Source organism: Homarus americanus, unplaced genomic scaffold, assembly GCF_018991925.1.
Source record: "Homarus americanus isolate GMGI-L3 unplaced genomic scaffold, GMGI_Hamer_2.0 scaffold51704, whole genome shotgun sequence".
In the NCBI taxonomy this organism is placed as follows: domain Eukaryota; kingdom Metazoa; phylum Arthropoda; class Malacostraca; order Decapoda; family Nephropidae; genus Homarus; species Homarus americanus.
In genome coordinates, this window is record NW_024734086.1 from 1 (window position 1) to 25,053 (window position 25,053).

At 44.2% G+C, this 25,053-nt stretch overlaps 1 protein-coding gene across 1 annotated transcript in view; it reads left to right on the top strand.

The window, feature by feature from the left end:
- Positions 1-6,411: 6,411 nt before the first annotated feature.
- Positions 6,412-25,053, top strand: part of LOC121870141 (oxysterol-binding protein-related protein 8-like) — a gene marked incomplete at its 5' end in the record, with an annotated part of 39,179 nt that continues 20,537 nt past the window's right edge. The window contains 3 exon segments of the mRNA XM_042371915.1: positions 6,412-6,497; positions 20,608-20,751; positions 23,926-24,030. Coding sequence (XP_042227849.1) covers positions 6,412-6,497; positions 20,608-20,751; positions 23,926-24,030 — 335 coding nt within the window.

Genomic DNA, 25,053 nt, shown 5'->3' on the forward strand with positions numbered 1-25,053 from the left:
ACACACAGGTGGTACAACCACCTACACCACACACAGGTACACAACCACCTGCAGATTGGTGCCTGACCACCTACACTACACACAATTGGTGCCTGACCACCACTGCCTGGTGGTGCCTGACCACCTACACACAGATGCAACCACCTATACTGGGTGGTGCACAACCATCTACCTTACTGGTGGTACTGTCTACACTACACACACAGATTGGTGCCTGTCTACACTACGGGTGATTACACAACCTACTACACTACTGCATGCAATTGGTGCAACCACCACTTCACACACAGGTGGTGCAGCCACCTGCACCACACACACAGATTGGTGCTGACCACCTACACTACACACAGGTGGTGCCTGACCACCTACACTACACACAGGTGGTACAACATCACCGCACACACACAGGTCGGTGCAACCTACACTACACACAGGTGGTGCCTGACCATCTACCTGGGTGGTACACCAACCATCTACACACACACAGGTGGTGCAGCCACCTACACCTGGGTGGTGCACAACCACCCACTGCACAGGTGAAATGCAACCATCTACACTACACGGGTGGTGCACAACCATCTACACACACACACAGGTGGTGCAGCACCACACTACACACTGGGTGAGGTACCACAACCACCATACACTACACACACACAGGTGAACACAACCACCTACACACACACACAGGTGAGGTACAACCACCTACACCACACACTGGTGGGGAATTTTTAATACTACACACCTGGGTGGTGCCTGACCACCTACACTACACACGTAGCAGGGGTGCACAACCCTACACTACACGGGTGGTGCAACCACCTACACTGCACACAGGTGAGGTGCACAACCACCTACACACACAGGTGGTGCCTGTACCTACACTACACACACAGTGGTGCACAACCATCACACACACACCCAGGTGGTACTGTCCACCTACACCCACACACAGGTGGTGCTGTACACTACACTGGGTGGTGCTCAACCACACCACACTACCCCACCAGGTGGTGCACAACCACCACTACACACGGGCAGTGCTCAGCCACCTACACTACACACAGGTGGTGCTCAGCCACCTGCACTACACATGTGGTGCACAACCACCTACACTACTACACAGGTGAGGCCTCAGCCACCTACACTACACACAGGTGTTACACAACCACCTACACTACACAGGTGAGGTGCCTGACCATCACACACACACGGGTGGTGCACAACCTACTACACAGGTACAGAGTACAGCCACCCACCACTACCTGGGTGGGGTACCTGGCCATCACACTACACACAGGTGGTACACAACCACTACACACACACAGGTGGTACACAACCACCTACTACACGGGTAATTACACAACCATCTACACTACACACAGGTGAGTGCACAACCATCACACACACACAGGTGGTGCACAACCACCACACTACACACAGGTGAGGTGCCTGACCATCTACACTACACCACGGGTGAGGGTACACAACCACCTACTACACACATGTGAGGGTTACTGACACCTACACTACACACGGGTGGTGCACAACCACCTACACACAGGTGGGGTACTGACCATCTACACTACACACAGGTGGTGCTCCATCTACTACAGCATACCAGGTGGTGCTCAACTGCCTACACTACAGGTAATTTTAACCACCTACCTCACACATGTGAGGTACACAACCACCTACACACACACAGGTGGTGCACAACCACCCACTACAGGTGAGGTGCACAACCACCTACACACTACACACAGGTGAGGGTACACAGCCATCTACACTACACACACAGGTGTACAACCATCTACCCCACACACCAGGTGAGGTGCACAACCACACACACACACACAGGTGAAATTTATTCATCTACACACACACAGGTGAGGTACTGTGTATCTACACCACACACACAATTGGTGCGACCACCTACTACACACAGGTGGTACCTGACCACCTACACACACACGTGGTGCCTGACCACCTACACTACACACAGGTGAGAATTGCCTGACCATCTACACTACACACAGGTGGTGCTCAACCACCACACTACACAGGTGGTACACAACCGTCTACACACACACAGGTGATGCCTGTGCCACCGCACACAGGTGGTGCACAGCCATCTGCTACACACACGTGGCAGTGCACAACCACCACCACTACACACAGGTGGGGTACACAACCACCTACACACAGGGTGAGGTGCTCAACCATCTACACTACACTGGTGGGGTGCACTGACCACCTACACTACACACAGATTGGTGCAACCTATACTACACACGGGTGGTGCACAACCACCACACTACTACCTGGGCAGTACACAACCATCTACACTACAGGTGAGGTACACAATGCATCTTACACTACACATGTGAGGGGTGCACAACCATACACACATGTTGGGGTGCATACCTACTACCACACAGGTGAGGTACTGACTTCATCTACACACAGGTGAGGTACACAACCATCTGCACACTACACACAGGTGAGGTACACTGACCACCTACACACTGGGTGAGAGTGCACAACCATCTACACTACACACAGGTGAGGGTACCCAACCATCACACTACACACAGGTGGTGCACAACCATCTACACACACACACAGGTGGTGCCACAACCATCACACTACACACAGGTGGTGCCTGACAATCTGCACTACACACAGGGTGAGGTACACAACCATCTACACTACACACAGGTGGGTACACAACCACCTACACTGCCTGAATTGAGTGCACAACCATCACTACACACAGGTGGTGCCTGACCACCTACACTGCAAACAGGTGGTGCCTGACACCTGCCTGCACATGTGATTTTGCAACCACCACTACACACAGGTGAGGGTACCTGACCATCACTACACACAAGTGGTGCCACAGCCATCTACACTACACACATGGTGCAACCTCCTACACTACACACAGGTGGTGCCTGACCATCACCACAGGTGGTACACAACCATCTACACTACACACAGGTGGTGCACAACCACCACACACTACACAGGTGGTGCCCCAACCATCTACACTACACACACAGGTGGTGCAACCATCACTACACACAGATTGAGGGTACACAACCATCTGCACTACACACAATTGAAGTGCACAACCATCTACGCACACAGGTGAGGTGCACAGCCATCTGCACTACACACAGGTGGTGCAACCATCTACACTACACAGGTCAGGAATTTACAACCTCTACACTACACTGGTTAGTGCAGCATCTACACTACACCTGGTGGTACTGACCACCTACACTACACACAATTGAGGTACAACCATCTACCTGGTGAAGTGCAATATCTACTACACACACAGGTGGTACACAACCATCTGCACACACAATTGGTACACAACCACCACCACTACACACAGGTGGTGCACAACCATCTACACTACACACAGGTGGTGCACAACCATCTACACACACAGGTGGTACTGACCATCTACACTACACACATGTGGTACACAATACCCACTGCACACAGATTGAAGTGCAGCCACCTACACTACACACCGGGTGGTGCCTGACCATCTACACTACAGATTGAGTGCACCTGACCATCACACCACTACCTGGGTGGTGTAGCCACTACACACACAGGTGGTGCACAACCACCTACTACACACAGGTGGTGCACAACCACCTACCACTACACAGGTGGTACAACCCCTCACTACACACAGGTGGTTTGTCTCTCTACACTACACCCAGGTGAGTGCTCAACCACCTACACACACAGGGTGGGGTACTGACCACCACTACACACAGGTGGGGTACACAACCATCTACACTACAGGTGAGGTACACAGCCACTACACTGCACACAGGTGGTGCACAACACCTGTGCTACACACAGATTGATGCCCCAACCACCACTACACACACGGTTGGTGCAACCATCTACTACACAGGTGAGGTACACAACCACTACACTACACACAGGTCGGTGCACAACCACCACCACTACACAGGTGGTTTTAACCCTGCACAGGTGGTGCCACAACCATCACACTACACGGTGGTACTCAACCATCTGCACACAGGTGGTGCTCAACCATCTACACCCACACGGGTGGTACAACCACCTACACCACACACGGTGAATTTTTTAACCACCTACACTTTACACTGGTGGTGCACAACCCACCACACTACACGGGTGAAATGCAACCACCACCACACAGTCAGGGTGCACAACCATCTACACTACACAATTGAGGTACCTGACCACCATCACGCAATTGGTGCACCAACCATCCTACTACTACAGGCAGTGCCTGACCATCTACACTACACACAGGTGGTACACAACCATCACTACACACAGATTGAGGTACACAACCATCTACACTACACACAGGTGAGGTACACAACCACACACACAGGTGGTACCTGACCATCCACTACACACAGGTGAGTACCTGACCATCTACACTACACACAGGTGGTGCCTGACCATCACACTACACACAGGTGGTACACAACACCACACTACACAGGTGGTGCACAACCACCTACACTACCTGAATTGAGGTACTGACCATCTACACTACACAGGTGAGGCTCAACCACCTACTACACACGGGTGAGGTACACAGCCATCTACACTACACGTATTGAGTGCTGACCACACTACTGCACGGGTGAGAATTCAACCACTCTCACACACACGGGTGAGGTACACGACCACCTACACTACCACACACGGGTGAGGTGCCCAACCATCTACACTACACAGGTGAGGTGCAGCCACCTACACTACACACAGGCCAGTGCACAACCACCTACACACACACACGGGTGGTACAGCCACCTACACTACACACACAGGTGGTGCAACCATCACACACACACAGGTGGTGCCTGACCACTACACTACACACTGGTGGTGCACAACCATCTACACTACACACAGGTGAGTACTCCATACACTACACCACACAGGTGGTACAACCACCCCTACACTACACACACAGGTGAGGTGCAACCACCTACACTGTCTGCTGGTGGTGCACACCAACCATCACACCACACACAGGTGAGGTACACCTGACCATCACCTACCGGGTGGTGCTCAGCCACCTACACTACACACACAGGTGATCACACAACCACCTACTACACAGGTCAGTGCACAGCTCACCCCACTACACACAGGTGGTACACCCAGCCATCACACTGCCTGCAGATTGGTGCATCATCTACACTACACACAGTGGTGCCTCGCCACCACACTACACAGGTCAGTGCCTGACCACCTACACCACACACAGACCAGGGTACTGACATCTACACTACACGCAATTGGTGCACAACCACCTACACTACACACAGGTGGTGCAATATACCACACTACACTGGTGAATTTTGACATCTACACTACACACCAATTGGTGCAACCATCTACACTACGGGTGGTGCTCAACCACCACGGGTGGTACCAAAACCTACACACCCCAGGTGAGGTGCCTGACCATCTACACTACACACAGGGTGGTGCACAACCATCTACACACACAGGTGAGGTACAACCACCTACACACTGGTGGTGCCTGTCCATCTACACTACACACAGGTGGTGCTCAACCACCTACACACAGGTGAGTGCCACAACCACCTACACTACACACAGGTGAGGTGCACAACCACCTACACTACACACAGGTGGGGTACACAACCATCCACCACACACACGGTGGTGTCAGCCCTACACACAGGTGGGGTACGCCACCACCTACACACACAGTTGGTGCTCAGCCACACCTCAGGGTGAGGTACACAACACTTACTCACACAGGTGGTGCATCAACCACCTACACCTACACCAGGTGAGTGCCCACAATCTACACCACACCTGGGTGGTACACAACCATCTACACACACAGGTGTAAGTGAATGAGGCAAGTCAGGAGACATGGCATGCACATCCTGGTATGGCCTATGTCATCCACACCAAGGTGAGGTGAGCGGGTTCCTCACGGAGCACACTGGTAACACTGGTGCCTCATACATAGTGGGGTAGGGCAGCAGTTGTGCATTACCCACCCCAGGTGGACGTACAAGAACAAAATAATTTCTTCATTGGCTCAAAACATCTTTACAATATGATGTTACTACAAGTCTTGGTTAATTTAACAATATTTCACTTACCATCCATATTTTTGATTGGAAGCAATATTTTTTAATAAGATGGGTGATATATCACTTAGGAGCTTACTGTACACTATACATCATGACCTAATGAGTCTTGTTCATTATAATTATCCCTTTAATGTGATGAACCTTCCCAAGGACACCAGTCTCCTGGGTTGTCTTTAACAATAATGTTTTTACTTGCAGCCGTTTCTGAGTGGTGGTGATGCCAACAACATGTTAGGCAAGCTAAAGTTAGGGAAAGACACCCTGGCCAGTCTGGAGGGTCACTGGGATGGGAAGATCACTCTCACAGACAAGCGTACAGGGGTGAGTAGAATGGTCCTCTAGTGTTTATAAATGATGGTCTCAATATGGAATTCTGTTACTATGACTTTTGTGTTACTAGCAACTAGGTTAGCTTAGTTTGGTTGGCTTGGCAGGTTGGTTTAGTTTAGTTGTTTACTTAGCAGGTTGGTTTAGTTTAGTTGTTTAAACAAGCTTGGGGTTAGTTTAGTTTAGTTGTTTAACTTGGCTTGAGTTAGCTTAGATTTTCGTTGTTTGGCTTAGGCTTGGAATTAGCATAGTTTGGTTGTTTAGCTTGGCTGGGTTGGTTTAGTTTGGTTGTTTAAGCTTAGCTTGGGTTAGCTTAGTTTAGTTGTTTTAGCAACGATTAGCTTAGTTTTTCGTTGTTTAGCTTAGCTTAGGTTAGCTTAGTTTAGTTGTTTAAGCAGGCTTAGGTTAGTTTAGTTTAGTTGTTTAGCTTAGCTTAGGTTAGTTTAGTTTAGTTGTTTAGCTTAGCTTAGGTTAGCTTAGTTTAGTTTTGGTAAGTTTTAACCTTTAACTCTCCTCTTTGTTGACCTATATTGCTGTTTATCTTTTTTTTCTGCCTGGACCTAGGTAAGGTTAATGACATGATGTCTGTCTGTCTTTAAACTTTCCTCCTCTCCCAATCTTTTTTAGTGGCAGGTGGTACCAAGACAGTTAACTTAGGTGGTACAAGACAGTTAACGTTAGTGGTACAAGACAGTTAACCTTAGTGGTACCAAGACAGTTAACGTTGGTGGTACAGACAGTTCCTTAGTGGTACAAGACAGTTATAGTAAAGACCAACTAGTGGTACCGACAATTAATTTAGAAAGACAGTTAAAATTGGTGGTACAAGACAGTTATTATGGTAACAAGACAGTTATATAGTGGTACAAGACGATTGTATAGTGAACAAGACGAGTTAACCTTAGTGGTACAAGACAGTTGTATGGTGGTACAGACAGTTAACCTTAGTGGTACAATTAATTGGTGGTACAAGACAGTTATTAGTGGTAGGTGATTACTTTACTAGTGGACAACAATTTACTTAGTAATTTTCAAGACAGTTAACCTTGAGAAATGGTGGTACAGACAATTGTATAGTGGTACAAGACAGTTAACCTTAGTGGTACAGACAGTTAAACATAGTGGTTCGAAGACATTTATCAATTAATTTCAAGACCAGTTAACCTTAGTGGTACAGGACAGTTGAATCAATGGTACAAGACAGTTAAACATTGTAACTGGTACCGAAGATTAACCTTAACGTAGTGGTACAAGACAGTTTATGAAGTGGTACAAGACGAGTTAACCTTAATGGTACAAGACAGTTAACAGCGAACAGTGCAAGACCAGTTAACGTTAGTGGTACAAGACAGTTAACGTTGTGGTACAGACAATTGAATGGTACAAGACAGTTAACATTAGTGGTACAAGACAAGTTTAACCTTAAAGTGGTACCAAGACAGTTAACCTTAATTAGTTACAAGACAGTTAACCTTGAACAGTAATTTACCAAGGCGATTAACCAACCATTAATTTACAAGACAGTTTATATAGTGGTACAAGACGATTAACCTTAGTAGATACAAGACAGTTAACCTTAACTTGAGTGGTACAAGACAGTTTAACCAATTAGTGGTCAGAGCAAGACAACCTTAACGTAGTAATTTGCAAGACAGTTATTAACCTTGATAATTGAGACAGTTAAACTCAACTTAGTAGTTTTAAGACAGTTAATAACGCCAGTGGTACAAGACAGTTAACCTTAGTGGTACAAGACAGTTAATAAGCTTGGTGGTACAAGACAGTTAACCTTAGTGTTTACAAGACAGTTAATTAACGTAGTACAAAATTTAAGACCTAATATTAAATTGGTACAAGACAAGTTAATAGTAAAGTACAGACAGTTCACCTTAATGGTACAGGAAACAGTTAACCTTAGTGGTACAAGACGGTTAACCAAAGTGGTACAAGACGGTTACCATGGTGGTACAAGACAGTTAACCTTAGTAGTATAAGACAGTTAACCATCAGTAAGAATTAGTACAAGACAGTTATATACAAGTGGTACAAGACAGTTAACCAGTGGTACCAAGACGAGTTAACCATCAGTGATGGTACAAGACAGTTACTTAACCTATGGTGTACATTGTACAAGTATCAAGACGATTTAGCTATGGTACAAGACAGTTTAGCTTAGTGGTACAAGACAGTTAACCTTAATGGTACAAGACAGTTAACATTGAGTGGTACAAGACGATTAACCAGTGGTACCAAGACATTTATGTGGTACAAGACAGTTAACCTTAGTGGTACAAGACGGTTAACCTTGGTGGTACAAGACAGTTAACCTTAGTACAAAGACAGTTAACCTAGTGGTACCAAGACAGTTACTTATGTGGTACAAGACAGTTATATAGTAATTCAAGACAGTTAACATCAGTAAGAAATTAGTACAAGACAGTTAGCCTTATTGGTACAAGACAATTTAACCTTATTGGTACCAAGACAGTTACCTTAGTGGTACAAGACAGTTTATCAGTAATAGTACAAGACAATTAACCTTCTAGTGAACAAATTGGGTTGAGTTTCTAAAGAACAGGTAAATACAGTATGTCCCTGGAGCTCTGACTAATGATGAGTAAGGCTGATGGAAATGATTAGTTAGTGGACAATATATCACCATAGATGGATGAATGGGTGTGGTGTGGTTGGGTGGTAGATAGGTGAGTTGGGTTAGATGGTGGGGTGTTGAAACAGGTGGAGTGGTAGATGGTGGAGTTGGTGGAGCCAGATTGGGTGGGAGAGTTGTCAGGTGTGGTGTTAGATGGTGGTTGGGCAGATGAGTTGGTTGGATGGAGTCAGGAATTGGTGGTTGGTGAGTTAATTAGTTGGTGTGGTGAATGGGGTGGGTTGTGGGTTGGTTGTTGAGATGAGGTGGTTGGTAGATGGATGAAGTAGATGGATAGATGGATGAGATGGGTTAGATTGGTGGATGGATGAGATGGAGTTGGGTGGTGGAGTGTGGATGGGTGGTGGATGGATGGATGGATGGTTGGTGGGTGGGGTGGATGGATGGATGGGTGGGTGGATGGATGGTTGGTGGATGGATGGATGGATGGATGGGTTGGTGGGGTTGGATGGATGGATGGATGGGTGGGTTGGTGGATGGATGGGTTGGGATGGATGGGTTGGATGGGTGGATGGATGGATGGATGGGTGGGTGGTAGATGGAATGGATGGTGGGTGGTAGATGGATGGATGGAGTGGGTGGGTTGGATGGATGGTGGGTGGGTGGTGGATGGATGGATGGATGGATGGGTGGGTGGATAGATGAGATGAGATAGATGGGTGGGTGGTGGTGGATAGATGGATGGATGAGATGGGTGGGTGGTGGATGGATGGATGGTGGATGGGTGGTGGATGGATGGGTTAGATTGGTGAGATGGATGGATGGATGGATGGATGGGTGGGTGGTGGATGGATGGGTGGGTGGTGGATGGAGATGGGGTGTGGGTGTGGATGGATGGATGGGTGGTGTGGATGGATGGGTGGGTGGATGGATGTGGATGGGTGGATGGATGGATGGGTGGGTGTGGATGGATGGATGGGTGGGTGGTGGGTGGATGGATGGATGGGTGGTTGGTGGATGGATGGGTGGATGGGTGGTGGATGGATGGATGGATGGGTTGGTGGTAGATGAATAGATGGATGGATGGATGGTGATAGATGGATGGGGTGGTGGGTGGAAGATAGATGGGTGGGTGGTGAGTGGATGAATGGATGGTGGATGGGTGGGGTGAGATGAGATGGGTTGGTTGGTGGATGGATGGGATGGGTGGGTGGGGTGGATGGATGGATGGATGGATGGATGTGGATGGGTGGGTGGTGGATGGATGGATGGATGGATGGGTTGGGTGGTGGGTGGATGGATGGTGGTGGGGATGGAGTTGGTTGGTGGATGGATTGTGGATGGATGGGTGGGTGGTGGATGGATGGATGGATGGGTGGGTGGTTGGTGGATGGATGGATTGGGTGGTTGGTGGTGATGATGGATGATGGTGGGTGGGTGGTGGTAGATGTGAGTGGTGGGGGGTGGTGATGATGGATGGGTGGGTGTGGTGATGGATGGATGGGTGGATGGGTGGGTGGTGGATGGATGGATGGGTGATGGATGGATGGTGGGTGGTGGATGGATGGATGGGTGGGTGGATGGATGGATGGATGGATGGGTTGGTTGGTGGATGGATGGGGTGGGGTGGATGGATGGATGGTGGATGGATGGATGGATGGGGTGGGTTGGATGGATGGATGGGGTTGGTGGATGGATGGTGGTGGATGGTGGGTGGGTAGATGATAGATGGATGGATGGGTAGATGGATTGAATGGGTGGGTGGGTGGTAGATGGATGGATGGATGATGGGTGGTGGGTGGGTGGTAGATGGATGGATGGGTGGGTGGGTGGTGGATGGATGGATGGGTTGGTGGGTGGTGGATGGATGGGTGGGTGGTGGGGTGGATGTGGATGGATGGGTTGGTGGATGGATGGATGGGATGGGTTGTGGGTGGATGGATGGATGGATGGATGGGTGGGTGGGTGGATGGATGGATGGGTGGGTGGTGGGTGGATGGATGGATGGGTGGGTGTGGGTGGATGGATGGATGGATGGGTTGGTTGGTGGGTGGATGGATGGGGATATGGGTGGGGGTAGATGGATGAGATGGGTGGGTGGGTGGTAGATGGATGGATGGGTGGGTGGTGGGTGAGATGGATGGATGGGTGGATTTGGTGGGTAGATGGATGGATGGGTGGGTGGGTAGATGGATGGATGGATGGATGGGTGGGTGGGTGGGTGGTGGATGGATGGATGGATGGGTGTGTTGGGTGGTGGATGGATGGGTGGGTGGATGGGTGGGTGGGTGGGTGGATGGATGGTGGATGGTGGATGGGTGGGTGGATGGATGGATGGATGGGTTGGTTGGTGGGTGGATGGATGGATGGATGGATGGGTGGGTGTGGATGGATGGATGGGGTTGGTTGGTGGGTGGATGGATGGATGGATGGGTGGGTGGTTGGTGGATGGATGATGGATTGGGTGGTAGGTGGATGGATAGATGGGTGGGTGGTGGGTGGATGGATAGATGGGTGGGTGGTGGGTGGATGGATGGATGGATAGATGGGTGGGTGGTGGGTGTGGGGTGAGATGGGTGGGTGGGTGGGTGGATGGATGGATGAGATGGATGGGTTAGTTGGTGGGTGGAGTGGATGGATGGATGGGTTGGGTGGGTGGTGGATGGATGGATGGATGGATGGATGGATGGGTGGGTGGATGGATGGATGGGTTAGTTGGTGGGTGTGGATGGGGTGGATGGGTGGGTTGGTGGATGGATGGGTGGATGGGTGGTGGGTGGGTGGATGGATAGATAGATGGTGGGTGGTGGGTGGATAGATGGATGGGTGGGTTGGTGGGTAGATAGATGTAGATGGGTGGGTGGGAGATGATGGATGGATGGGTGGAATGGGATGGATGGATGGGTGGGTTGGTGGAGTGGATAGATGGATGGGTGTGGTTGGTGGATGGATATGGGTGGGTGGGTGGTGGATGGATGGATGGTTGGTGGGTGGATGGATGGATGGGTGGGTGGATGTGGATGGATGGATGGGTGGGTGGTGGGTGGATGGATGGGTTGGGTGGGTGGGTGGATGGATGGATGGGTTGGGTGGGTGGGTGGATGGATGGATGGGTGGGTGGTTGGTGGATGGATGGATGGATGGGTTGGGTAGTGGATGGATGGGTGGGTGGTAGATGGATGAGATGGATGGATGGGTGTAGATGGGTGGGTGGTAGGTAGATAGATGGATGAATGAGGTGGGTGGGTGAATGGATGGATAGATGGGTGGGTGGTGGGTAGATGGATGGGTGGGTTGGTGGGTGGATGGATGAGATGGATGGGTGGGTGGTGGGTGGATGGATGGATGGGTTGGGGTGGTGGATGGATGGGATGAGATGGGGTTAGTTGGTGGGTGGATGGGGATGGATGGGTGGGATGGATGGGATGGATGGGTTGGTTGGTGGATGGATGGATGTGGGTGGGTGGGGTGGGTGGATGGATGGGGTGGGTGGGTGGTGGATGGATGGATGGATGGATGGATGGGTGGGTGGTAGGTAGATGGATGGATGGATGGGATGGATAGATGGATGGGTGGGATGGGTAGATATAGATGGGTTAGTTGGTGATGGATGGTGGATAGATGGATGGGGTTGGGTGGTGGGTGGATGATGGGATGGATGGATGGGTTGGTGGGTGGATGGATGGATGGGTGGGTTGGTGGGTGGGTGGGGATGGATGGGTGGGTGGTGGGTGGATGGGTGGATGGATGGATGGATGGATGGGTGTTGGTGGGTGGATGGATGGATGGGTTTAATTTATTTATTTTGTTTGTAGATTGGTGGACATTTGTTGTTCCATAAGCCTTATGAAGACTGTGAGTGGACTCTGGTTTGTTGTGTTAATTACAAAGGTAAAGTAACATTTATGGATTAACTTTAAGGAAATAATTGATAGTAATCCTCATTATCTTAAACTTACAAAGTAATTCCAAGAGTTAAGTAAAGTTCAGCAATGACTTTGTCCATGTCACAGAGTCACCAGTAAATTTATGAGGTAGAAGACTATTAACTTCACTGTAGATATACCAGTTATGTGTCCATTGGCTAAAAGAAAGATTAATAATAACGTCTCTTAACTAATTGTACTTTAGAAGTAGTAAATTACCCTCACAATTAATGTAATAATAACAGCATCTTTCATAATGTTTAAAAAGAACAAATATTTGTCTTCCTGTCATTACTCCAGATCAAAGGAATTCCTCTCTTATCCATGATGATCTTCCTCTTGGAGGTACAAACTGGATCTTCCTTAATTATATAAACACACACAGAAAAGTGAAATAAAACACCGATCTTATCATTATTACTCCAGGCTAAACAAAAATACAAGTACATGTATGAGATACAGTACTTGCTGTACTGATAACACATGCTGTACCAGTGCTGTAGTAACAACTCTGATAACTTAACAGCACTGTGCTGACGTGCTGTGACAGTGCTGTGCTGTGCTGTGTGGCAGTGGCTGTGCTGTGTGTGCTGTGCACAGTGTGCTGTGGCTGTGCTGTGTGCGTGGCTGTGCTTGTGGCGTGGCAGTGGCAGTGCTGTTGCACATGCTGGTGGCTGTGGCTGTGCTGTGCTGTTGGCAGGCTTGGCTGTGCTGTGGCTGTCAGTGGGAGTTGGCTGGCTGGTGGCTGGTGGCTGGCTGTGGCAGTTGGCAGTGGCAGTGGCTGGTGGCAGTGTTTGTGGCTGATGAGTGGCTGGCTGGCTTGCTGTGTGGTGCTGATGGCAGTGGCTGGCAGTTGACGGTGGCTGTGCTGTTGAGGCTGTTGGCTGTGACGATGGCTGTACATGCTTTGTGCACAATGTGTGCTCAGTGGCTGCGCGTTAACGTCCATGCTGTGCTGTGCTGTGCACATGTGTGCTGTTGGTGCTGTGCTGTGCTGTGCTGTGTGTGCTGTGCGGTTAACAGTACAATGGCTGTGCACAGTATTGTCGGCCTGTGCTGTTGCTGTGTGTACGGTGCTTGTTAGCACATTGGCTGTGCTGTGCTTGTGCTGTTGGCTGTGGCTGTTGTGTGCTGTGCTGTGTGTGCTGTGTGTGCTGGTGGCTGTGCTGTGCTGTGCTGTGCTGTGGCAGTACGGTTCTGTGCTTCTGTGCTGTGCTGTGTGTGCTGTGTGTGTGCTGTGTGTGCTGTGGCAGTGGCTGTGCTGTGCTGTGTCTGTGCTTTTAGTAACAGTGTGCTGTGCTTGTTTGCTGGTAGGTTGACTGATGTGCTGTGCGGTGCTTTTGTGCTATTAACTATGCTGTGTGCTGTTCGGTTAACGTGGCAATGCTGATACTGTAACGGTAGCTGAAATATGATTAACAGTAACTGTTAACATTGCTATTAACAGTAGCAGATTAACAGTAACAGTATCTGATAACGTGCTGTGCGGTTTGGTTGTCTGTGCTTTGATGTTGTTTTGAACGGTGGCTGTTCTGTTGAGGTGGTGCATTTGGTGGCATGGTGGCTTGTTACTGGTTTGGTCGGTAGTGTCAGCAGGTGTGCAGTGAAATTTGTCAGTGGCAGTGGCTGGCTGTTGTAGGTTAACGATTAGCAGTGGCGGTGGCAGTGGCGGTAACGAGTGGCATGGCACGAGTTAACAGTGGCATTAACATTAACAATAACTGTTACAGTGACAGTGGCTGTGCTGTATTGCGGATTGCTTGGTGGCTGTGGCGTGGCACTGTAACAGTAACACAGTGGATTTTTGGTAACAGTGCTATTACTGTGCTGTGCTGGTGACAATAACAATGCTGTGGCTGTGCTGTGCTATCAATGCTGCCTTTGTGGGTGTGTGTGGCAGTAGCAGTGGCTGTGGCAGTGTTTGATGGCACAGTGGCAGTGGCAGTGGCAGTTGACGGTTGGGCAGTTGGCTGGCTTTGGCAGTGCGGTTGGCTGATGTGCTGGCTGGCGCTGTGCTGACAATGGCTGTTGCTGGGGTTGGCTGTGTGCAGTGGCTGTTGGATGTTGTTGGCTGTGCAGGCTGTGTGGTGGCAGAGTTGCTGGTGGCAGTGGCTTTGGCTGTTGGCGTTGGTTGGCAGTGGCAGTGGCAGTGGCTGGTGGCTGGTGGCTGGTACTGGTGGCTTGTTTGGCAGTTAACTGATGGCTTATTGGCTGGCTGTTAGCAGTGGCTGTTGGCGGGCTATACTGTACTGTACTGTACTGTACTGTACTGTACTGTACTGTACTGTGCTGTGCTGTGCTGTGCTGTACTGTACTGTACTGTAACATTAAATTACTCACTACTGTACATTTATTTCACTGCATTAAATATGTTTTCACTTGTTTTAAAAAATAACAGAATATTTTACTAATAAGAGGAGTCATGGTTAGTGATGCCCTATATATCACTGACTCATTTTAAATTAAACACATATACTGTAATTCTTATTTTCTTTACTTATTTTATCATTTCAAATTAATTACTTTATCACTATATAATTTACATTTCACTTTAAATATTTGTAAATAAACCAAAACATTGTACTTCTCCTTACCATAGAATGAGGTGTTGGGTTAAAGAAACAAACAAATGCTTAACTGAGGGAGACATGAAACACATCCTTCCTGGGTGAAACACAGAAGATAAATGACATCATTGTTGTTGTCACGAGGCCCTTCACAGCCATTTACTTACTGACATAAACTTCAACTACAAAGTTTCACAATTAATACAATTTCAGTTAATTTATTTTAAATACAATACTGTATCCTGTAATTTTCTTTAAGCAAATTGTTTCAGAAATTTTCTTAACTTATTATAACCCAATAACTTTTCACAAGGCCGTTTATACTCAAATAACTTCACAGATGAACACTACTGATCTATGTGGGAGTCACGTGGTGGAATATCGACTCATAAAATTGTTCCCACAATCTCTTACTATTTGTTTTAGCCTTAATAATTTATAACTTCTCTCTGACATTAACATAATGTACAGTCATTATTCTTTCATGTACTTACTGCACTTCTAGGATATTAACATCATCTTTTTACAGAGAAATATTCATAACAAATACATTATCTTTATGATCTCACACAAGCATTAATGGCACTAAATCAGATGGAAGTAACGTCACTAGTGGAGTACCCCAAGGCTCAGTACTTGGACCATTATTATTTATTATACAGTAATACCCCGCTTAACGCGGTTTCGCTTAGCGCGATTTCACGTATACGCGGTGCCTCGCCAGAGCCAAACTTTCACTTAACACGGGTTTTTTCCACGTATATGCGCAGAGTGTCTGGCTCGAGACGCTATTTTTAGATTCGCCTCACCCGCCACCCGCCTGCCTGCCTGCCTGTTTTAGCTCATAAAATTCATACAAATTACCCGGCCAGAATATAATTTACATTGCTGGAATTCTTACAATATGATGATCATTTTGAATATAAACATCATAGATTTTGCATTAGACATACAAATTTTAGATATAATGTTTACTCTGAGTAAATATGTTATCTTTTGTGCAAAATATATGACATTTATATTCAAAATATTCATGGTCTTACAAGGAATCCAGCAATGTCAATTATATTACACTAACTTTAGTTTGAGGTATTATTTATTACTAAAAAGATAAATATTCTGGTTTTCCCACACATCTGGTAGGGAGGGACCGACCGACCATCTGTTACGGTGTGAAGAATATTTTTTTTTTATTAATTGAAGATATTTGTTTTAGCTCATAAAATTCATACAAATTACCCGGTCAGAATATAATTTACATTGCTGGAACTCTTATAATTTGATGATCATTTTGAATATAAACATCATAGATTTTGCATTAGACATACAAATTTTAGATATAATGTTTACTCTGAGTAAATATGTTATCTTTTGTGCAAAATATATGACATATATATTCAAAATATTCCTGGTCTTACAAGGAATCCAGCAATGTCAATTATATTATCCTAACTTTAATCTGAGGTATTATTTAATACTAAATGTTAAAATTTTGTTTTTTCACCCAACATCTCTTGAAGGGAGGATTGGTGGGAGGTGGGGGGAGGGTTGGGACGGACCGACCACCTGGCGCGGTTGGAAGAGGGGGGGGAGGCAAGGTGGGGTACTTTGATTGACAGATAGTGTTGTGAAGAATATTTTTTTTTTATTAACTGAAGATATTTGTTTTAGCTCATAAAATTCATACAAATTACCCGGCCAGAATATAATTTACATTGCTGGAATTCTTATAATTTGATGATCATTTTGAATATAAACATCATAGATTTTGCATTAGACATACAAATTTTAGATATAATGTTTACTCTGAGTAAATATGTTATCTTTTGTGCAAAATATATGACATTTATATTCAAAATATTCCTGGTCTTACAAGGAATCCAGCAATGTCAATTATATTATCCTAACTTTAGTTTGAGGTATTATTTATTAAAATTTAGTGGTTTTCCCCCCAAAATTTCTCAGAGAGGGAAGAGCCAGCAGTGTAGTGTGAGAAGAGGGGGAGGGAGTTGAGTCCATTATTTGAATGAACATTAACTTGGCGACTGTATTTCTCTATTTCTCTTAAGTATTTAATTGTGTGCATGTACCATCATAAAATTAAGATGTTATTTTTACTAGAACACAGGTATTGTGTCGGAAAAAGTAGAGTTTGGGGGTCCGGCCAGTCTCTATTGGAATTAATCCCATATGTTCTGTTGTTTACTTAACACGGTTTTCACTTAACACGGTACCCTGTGGGTTCAATTGACCGCGTTAAGCGGGGTACTACTGTATACATAAACGACATAGATATTGGTGTAAACAGCAACATAAGTAACTGTGTTGATGACACTAAAATAGGGAGTGTAATTAAATCTGACGAGGACTCCGCAAATGCTACAGGAAGATCTAAAAAAAAATTTTGAATGGTTGTAAAAATGGCAGATGAAATTTAATGTGGACAAATGTAAAGTACTTAGTCTAGGGGATGTAAACAGAGAAACCAGATACCAGATGAACAACGATGTTATTGAGAAATCCGACTGTGAGAAAGACTTAGGATTAAGTCACTCCTTGACTCACGACGGGGTTCCATCCCGACGACCGGGTCGTAAATCAAAAAGGCAAAAATAATACATAGAAAATCTAAAATGGGTGTCTCTTTTTCTTCTCAGCACCACGAGAACTCTCACTTTTACGCTTGCCAGCCATTTTAAAGGGAATTACAAATGAAAATTTTGTCAGTACACAGCGCAATCAATAAAGTCGGGACTCGAAAATACATACAGTAAAACCTCGATTAACCGACCACATATGGGGGGAAGGGGCCGACCGATTATCCGAAAGGTTGGTTAATAGTACATAAAGTCTACGGAAATAAAACATACATTTTCAAAGTACCTTTCCCTAACCTACCTCATTTAAGTCCCTCTATTCATTTTTGTTCATTTGCCATTCATATTTCAATAGAATTTGCTTTAAAACATTAACCACTTTAGTAAATAAATATGAACCAGCACAGAAACCGTGAATACAAAATGGAAAAGTCAAAGAACATATGTCATCACAAACATTGTGACCAAGTCCCAGGTTGCTCATCTGACTTTCTACCTCATTTACACACAATTGCAGGGTCTCAATTGCTTCTCTTACTATTGACAACACAACATACATATATTGTTTCTCATTATTGATTTTTTTTTTCATTTTTGCATTTATTCATGGTTCTTTATTACCATTATTATTATCATTATCATTATTAATACTATTACATTATCGCCCCCCAGGCCCTAATGTGGGTCAGTGACCTGTGCCCGGGTGGGCTAATCCCCATAAAAAAAAAATAATAAAATTTTTGTTTTTGTTTTTTTTTGTTTAGGAGTTCGGGATTGACGGTTAATCCGAAAGTCGGTTAATCGAGGGTCGGTTAATCGACCGGGTGGTCGTAAGTCGAGTAGGTCGTAAGTCGAGGAGTACCTGTAATGATAAGTAGGAATCTTAAGCCAAGTAAACCATGTGTATTTGCTCGAAACAAGGCTAACAAAGTACTTGGGTTCATACAAAGGAGTGGGGGTGCTGGTGGTAGAGTGGTACTGCTCTTGCCTTCGCAAGCGAGATGTCATGGGTTCGATTCCCGGGCCGGTGGAAGTTGTTTGGACACTCTTCCTAGCCCCCATTAGTCCCTGTTCACCTAGCAGTAAAGTAGGTACCTGGTGTAAATCGAAAGTTGCGAATTCGTATTCAGGGACAAGTTGTTGGAGCTTCCAATAACTTGATGACATAAACCATTGACTTCAGGCTTCTATGCCCTTGACTCTTCAGGCTTCTACGCCCTTAACTCATGAGACATAAAGGCAAGCATGAACTTAGCATGCTTCCCTGTTGGGCACTTTAAATGCTTCTGCGCTACAAGGATGTAGGGGAGTGCCCAATAAATAAAAAATAAAAAAATACAAAGGAGTGTTAGTTACAAGACTAGCGAGGTCATCCTAAAACTATATCTTGCGCTTGTGAGACCTCACTTGGATTACATAGTTCATTTCTGGTCACCATACTACAGAATGGATATAGAATCCCTAGAAATAATTCAGAGGAGAATGACAAGACTAATCCCAGGCATTAGGAACCTTGAGTACAGAGACAGGTTAAAGCATCTTAATTTGCACTCCCGCGAGAGACGTAGAGTGAGGGGCGATATGATCGAGGTGTATAAATGGAAGTCAGGTCTAAACAAAGGTGATATAACAAAAGTACTCAAACTGTCCAACCAGGAGCGAACTCGTAACAGTGGTTTTAAATTAGACAAATTCAGATTTGGTCGCGAAATAGGTAAACATTGGTTTGGAAATGGAGTAGTGGATGACTGGAACAAGTTACCAAACATCATCATTAACTCTAATATGCTGGACAGCTTCAAACACTGTAGGTTGGGTGGATATATGAGTGATAGGGAGTTGGGTGTAAACGGGACTGCCCAGTATGGACCCGCTGCAGTGTCCTCCATCCTTATGTTCTTAGGCTCCTTCCTTCTATCCTCAATTTCTTTTGTAATACTGGACAGTAATTTAAGAACTTCAAAACTCTCTCAGTATACAGTATCATCCTACAGTTGTTTACATCAGTCAACATATCATAATGACAACATATTCAGAGTATTTTGAATATATCTAATTGTTCTGTTATCAAAACACATTCTCCAGTTATTTTAAATGCTAACTCTTATAAATTTTACAGGTCATCTTTATGCTAATCCATATACAGTAATTCTTACAATTCTTATATCTTAGATATTTGCACTTAAGAACATGATAATAATTCAGTCTTAATATTAGATCACTTAAAACTGGATCAGTTTCATTACAAGGCACTGAGCAACATCTCCAACAGTGAAGTTTTAACCTGTTATATTTTTTTACCATTAGTTGATTAATGTTGAAAGGAGAAGATATTAATGTACCTGTGATCTGTGTACTGTATCTAACACTGATGAATGTGTGTTAATATATTGTGGTATATTTTAGGAAGAAGAAATACTATGGCACGCAACCCCTGAAGTTAAAGCACAGAGACTGGAGCGGTATACTGTGGCCGTTGATCAGCAGGGACAGTTTGAGTCTGAGAGACTGTGGCAGCTTGTGTCATTGGCCATCAAGAATGATGATCAGGTGAGAGAACAACACCTCCGTCATAAGACTGAGAGAAGCATCTTGGGTATAGTACGGTACAGTAGAGTGTTGGGGCACACATAGAGACCATTGATGTTTAACAGTGTACAAGAGGGAAACACTTTACCACTACCCATCTGTTATGGAAGTCTGAGTGAATAAATAACAGCAGCTGAAGAGAGATTCAGTCTTCATCCCAGCCACCCAGCATCATGGTGTTTGTAAGGATGAAAAAGAAAACGTCAGTTCCCATAATGTTAAAGGAGACGAACCATAATCAAATAGTTCATAACAGCAGTACAGTTTGACCTACAGGTACAGTTCATAGTCAAGTAACAATGTAAACCACTTCCTCTTAACTTATTCCTCCCTATAAGTTACATACAGTAGACCAGTTCTTCACAGGTCCTCAGTATGGCTGGGAACATAACCCTGCAGAGGTTGGCTGGACTGTACTTACTAACTAACTGGTTCTGGGATAAAAAGTGTGAGGACTGAGTCACACAAGATATAAAAGAAGGAGTTTGTATGATAAAGAAATCAGTGTCCATCATTATTAAAGTAAATTCAGTGATACTCCAGTTATGGGATTTTTATTATTGTAGGCAGGGAGCGTGGTAGACAGATAGATGGATCTATTGAGCTGTTAATGTAGGCAGGGAGCGTGGTAGACAGATAGATGGATCTATTGAGCTGTTAATGTAGGCAGGGAGCCAGGTAGACAGATAGATGGATCTATTGAGCTTTTAATGTAGGCAGGGAGCATGGTAGACAGATAGATGGATCTATTGAGCTGTTATTGTAGGCAGGGAGCCAGGTAGACAGATAGATGGATCTATTGAGCTGTTATTGTAGGCAGGGAGCGTGGTAGACAGATAGATGGATCTATTGAGCTGTTAATGTAGGCAGGGAGCGTGGTAGACAGATAGATGGATCTATTGAGCTGTTATTGTGTAGGCAGGGAGCGTGGTAGACAGATAGATGGATCTATTGAGCTGTTATTGTAGGCAGGGAGCCAGGTAGACAGATAGATGGATCTATTGAGCTGTTAATGTAGGCAGTGAGCCAGGTAGACAGATAGATGGATCTATTGAGCTGTTATTGTAGGCAGGGAGCATGGTAGACAGATAGATGGATCTATTGAGCTGTTAATGTAGGCAGTGAGCGTGGTAGACAGATAGATGGATCTATTGAGCTGTTAATGTAGGCAGGGAGCGTGGTAGACAGATAGATGGATCTATTGAGCTGTTAATGTAGGCAGGGAGCGTGGTAGACAGATAGATGGATCTATTGAGCTGTTAATGTAGGCAGTGAGCGTGGTAGACAGATAGATGGATCTATTGAGCTGTTAATGTAGGCAGTGAGCCAGGTAGACAGATACAGTAAAATTCCAAAAATCCGGATGCCAGAAATCCGGACCACCCGAGAATCCGGACTTTTCGAAAACTATTTTTTTTTAGCGGGCTTTTGTGTGTATGTGCGCATGCGTGAGCGCCACAGCTGCACAGCGACAACAAGCGACCTCGTGGTCGCCACTTTAAAACGAGCAATCAAACTGTGACAACATACCGTATATACTCGTCTATAACCCCCCCTCGTTTATAGGTCGACCCTGATTTTTTGACCAAGAAATCGTTAATTCATGATATTCCTCGTTTATAGTTCGACCCACGTTTTTGAGGGTAATGGAACAACAAAACCTTCAGTAAAAACACTACGTCCTATAAACCGAGGCTCGCCGTGCCTGAAACACGAGTGCCGAAGGCAAATTGTTTACCATTTATTATTACGACACTTTACACTGAAACGCGGGTAGTTTCAACAAAAATATTGTATATTTCCATTCAAATATTTATTCAAGTCAATTAGGAGGGAATATTATTGTAATACAGTTTCCTAACTAAACCATTCGAAAAGCGATTACGGTAACATCTTTTGAACGAAAGAAAGCGAAAGTCATTGTTTTCGTCACGATTTGATCCCACTTTCCACTGTAATACGTACGTAATTTCAGCAAAAATATTACATTTCCGTGAATGTATTATATCAAGCACAGTATGAATAGAATATCATTGTAATATAACAGGATTTTAACCGAAAACTATTAAAAAAACGAGTAACATCTCAAGAACATTGGAAGCTTAGGTAAAGTCTTTTGTTTTCGTCATGTATTTTATCCTATTTTACATTGAAATACATCACGTTTCAGCAAAACTACTATTTATTTCCGAGAATATATTCATTCAGGCGCAGTTTAGGTAAAATTTACGTGTGATGTAATAATTTTTTAACTGAAAACGATTCGAAAAACACGTACCCTCTAGCCCTGTTCAAGGAGAGGACTGGGAGAAGCTGTTTGGTGCTGCAGACGATGAAAAGGAAAATGATTTTGATGGATTTTAATGAAAATATTCAGAAATATAGTATCGTAGTATTTATTCAAGTCAATTAGGATAGAATATTATTGTAATACAACAGTTTTTAACTGAAAACCATACGAAAAGCGATTACGGTAACATCTTTTGAACGAAAGAAAGGGAAAGTCATTGTTTTCGTCACGATTTTTTCCCACTTTCCACTGTAATACGTATGTCATTTCAGCAAAAATATTACATTTCCGTGAATGCATTATATCAAGCACAGTATGAATAGAATACCATTATAATATAACAATATTTTGAGTCCTACTCTTTCCATTTACAGAGTACTGTACAAGCCCATAATAATGGTTCCTAAAGTAGATAAACTTAGTTGTGTGAAGAGAAAGAAGAACACGTTGAAATTGAGTGACAAACTTGAAATAATTAAGAAACTAGAACGTGGTGTGAGCAATACTGTTCTAATGGAAACATACGACATTGGAAAGTATACAATTTATGATATAAAAATGGCAAAGAATAAAATTCTAGAATTCACAGCTTTTTCATTAAAACTGCTCGTTTTGATAAATGAAGCATGCTATATTTGCTAATGAATAAACTATCAAAATGTACCTGTTCATCTCTTCTTTATTCCTCCTTAAATTTGAATTTTAAAAGTACTGCCTGAGAATCCGGAAAATCCGAAAATCCGGACCAACCCAATCCCCAAACAGTCCGGATTTTTGGACTTCTACTGTAGATGGATAGAAAGTTTCCTGTTTGGTTGATAACTTTATTGTGCATTTTTTCCCAGGTTGCAGCTACTGAGGAGAAAACCATTTTGGAGGAAGCACAGAGAAGTGCAGCAAGTGAAAGAAAAGCAAAGTGTGAAGAATGGGTGCCAATACATTTTGCTCAGGTATGTACTTCAATAAGTTATAGGTTGTGAAAAGATAAAATAAATTCTGACTGTTGTCTAGTTTACACCATCTACTTTCATGCTCTGGTTAGCTATGTATAGATGATATACACCCATATATATATATATATATATATATATATATATATATATATATATATATATATATATATATATATATATATATATATATATATATATATATATATATATATATATATATATATATATATATATATATATATATATATATATATATATATATATATATATGCTGATAACCACAAGGAAAGAAGAAAACAAAGTTCCCAAGCTTTAAATTGTATTCACATCTTCAGGGTGAGTACAGACTAGAGAGAGTAATACAAATCAAGGTGTATATATACAGAGGTGAGACCAGGTCCACAATGGTCAGGAATTAGGTAATGACCTTACTAATCTTTAAATAGCACACAACGTTGGTGGTCAGGTCTGTATATATATATATATACAGATATATCCCCCCGACTTACGACGGGGTTAGTAATCTAAATCCAGGTCGTAAGTCCGGACATAGATAATTTTTTTTTTTTTTTTTTTTTTTTTTTTTTTTTTTTTTTTTTTTTTTTTGATAAATAATCTACAATGAAATACAGTACAGCAAAAGTAATGAATAATGAGGAATGGATACAGTACAGTGAAAGTAATAAATACAAGGAATGGTTACAGTGTGACTGAGCACTTAACCTTTAATGCAGTCAGCTGAATGCACATGGGCCCCCATAATTTCTAATTATACATGGAGACTACACTCAACTGGAAACGTTTCGTATAGAAAATGCGGTCATTTAAAAAATTTTTTTTTAATAAAAATCTGGCGGCGGTCGTAAGTCCCGACGGTCGTAAGTCGAGCAGTCGTAAGTCGGGTCTGTCTGTATATATATATATATATATATATATATATATATATATATATATATATATATATATATAAATCGGGTCGGAATTACTGACTTAATTTCTCACTTGACTTGGGGGTTTATT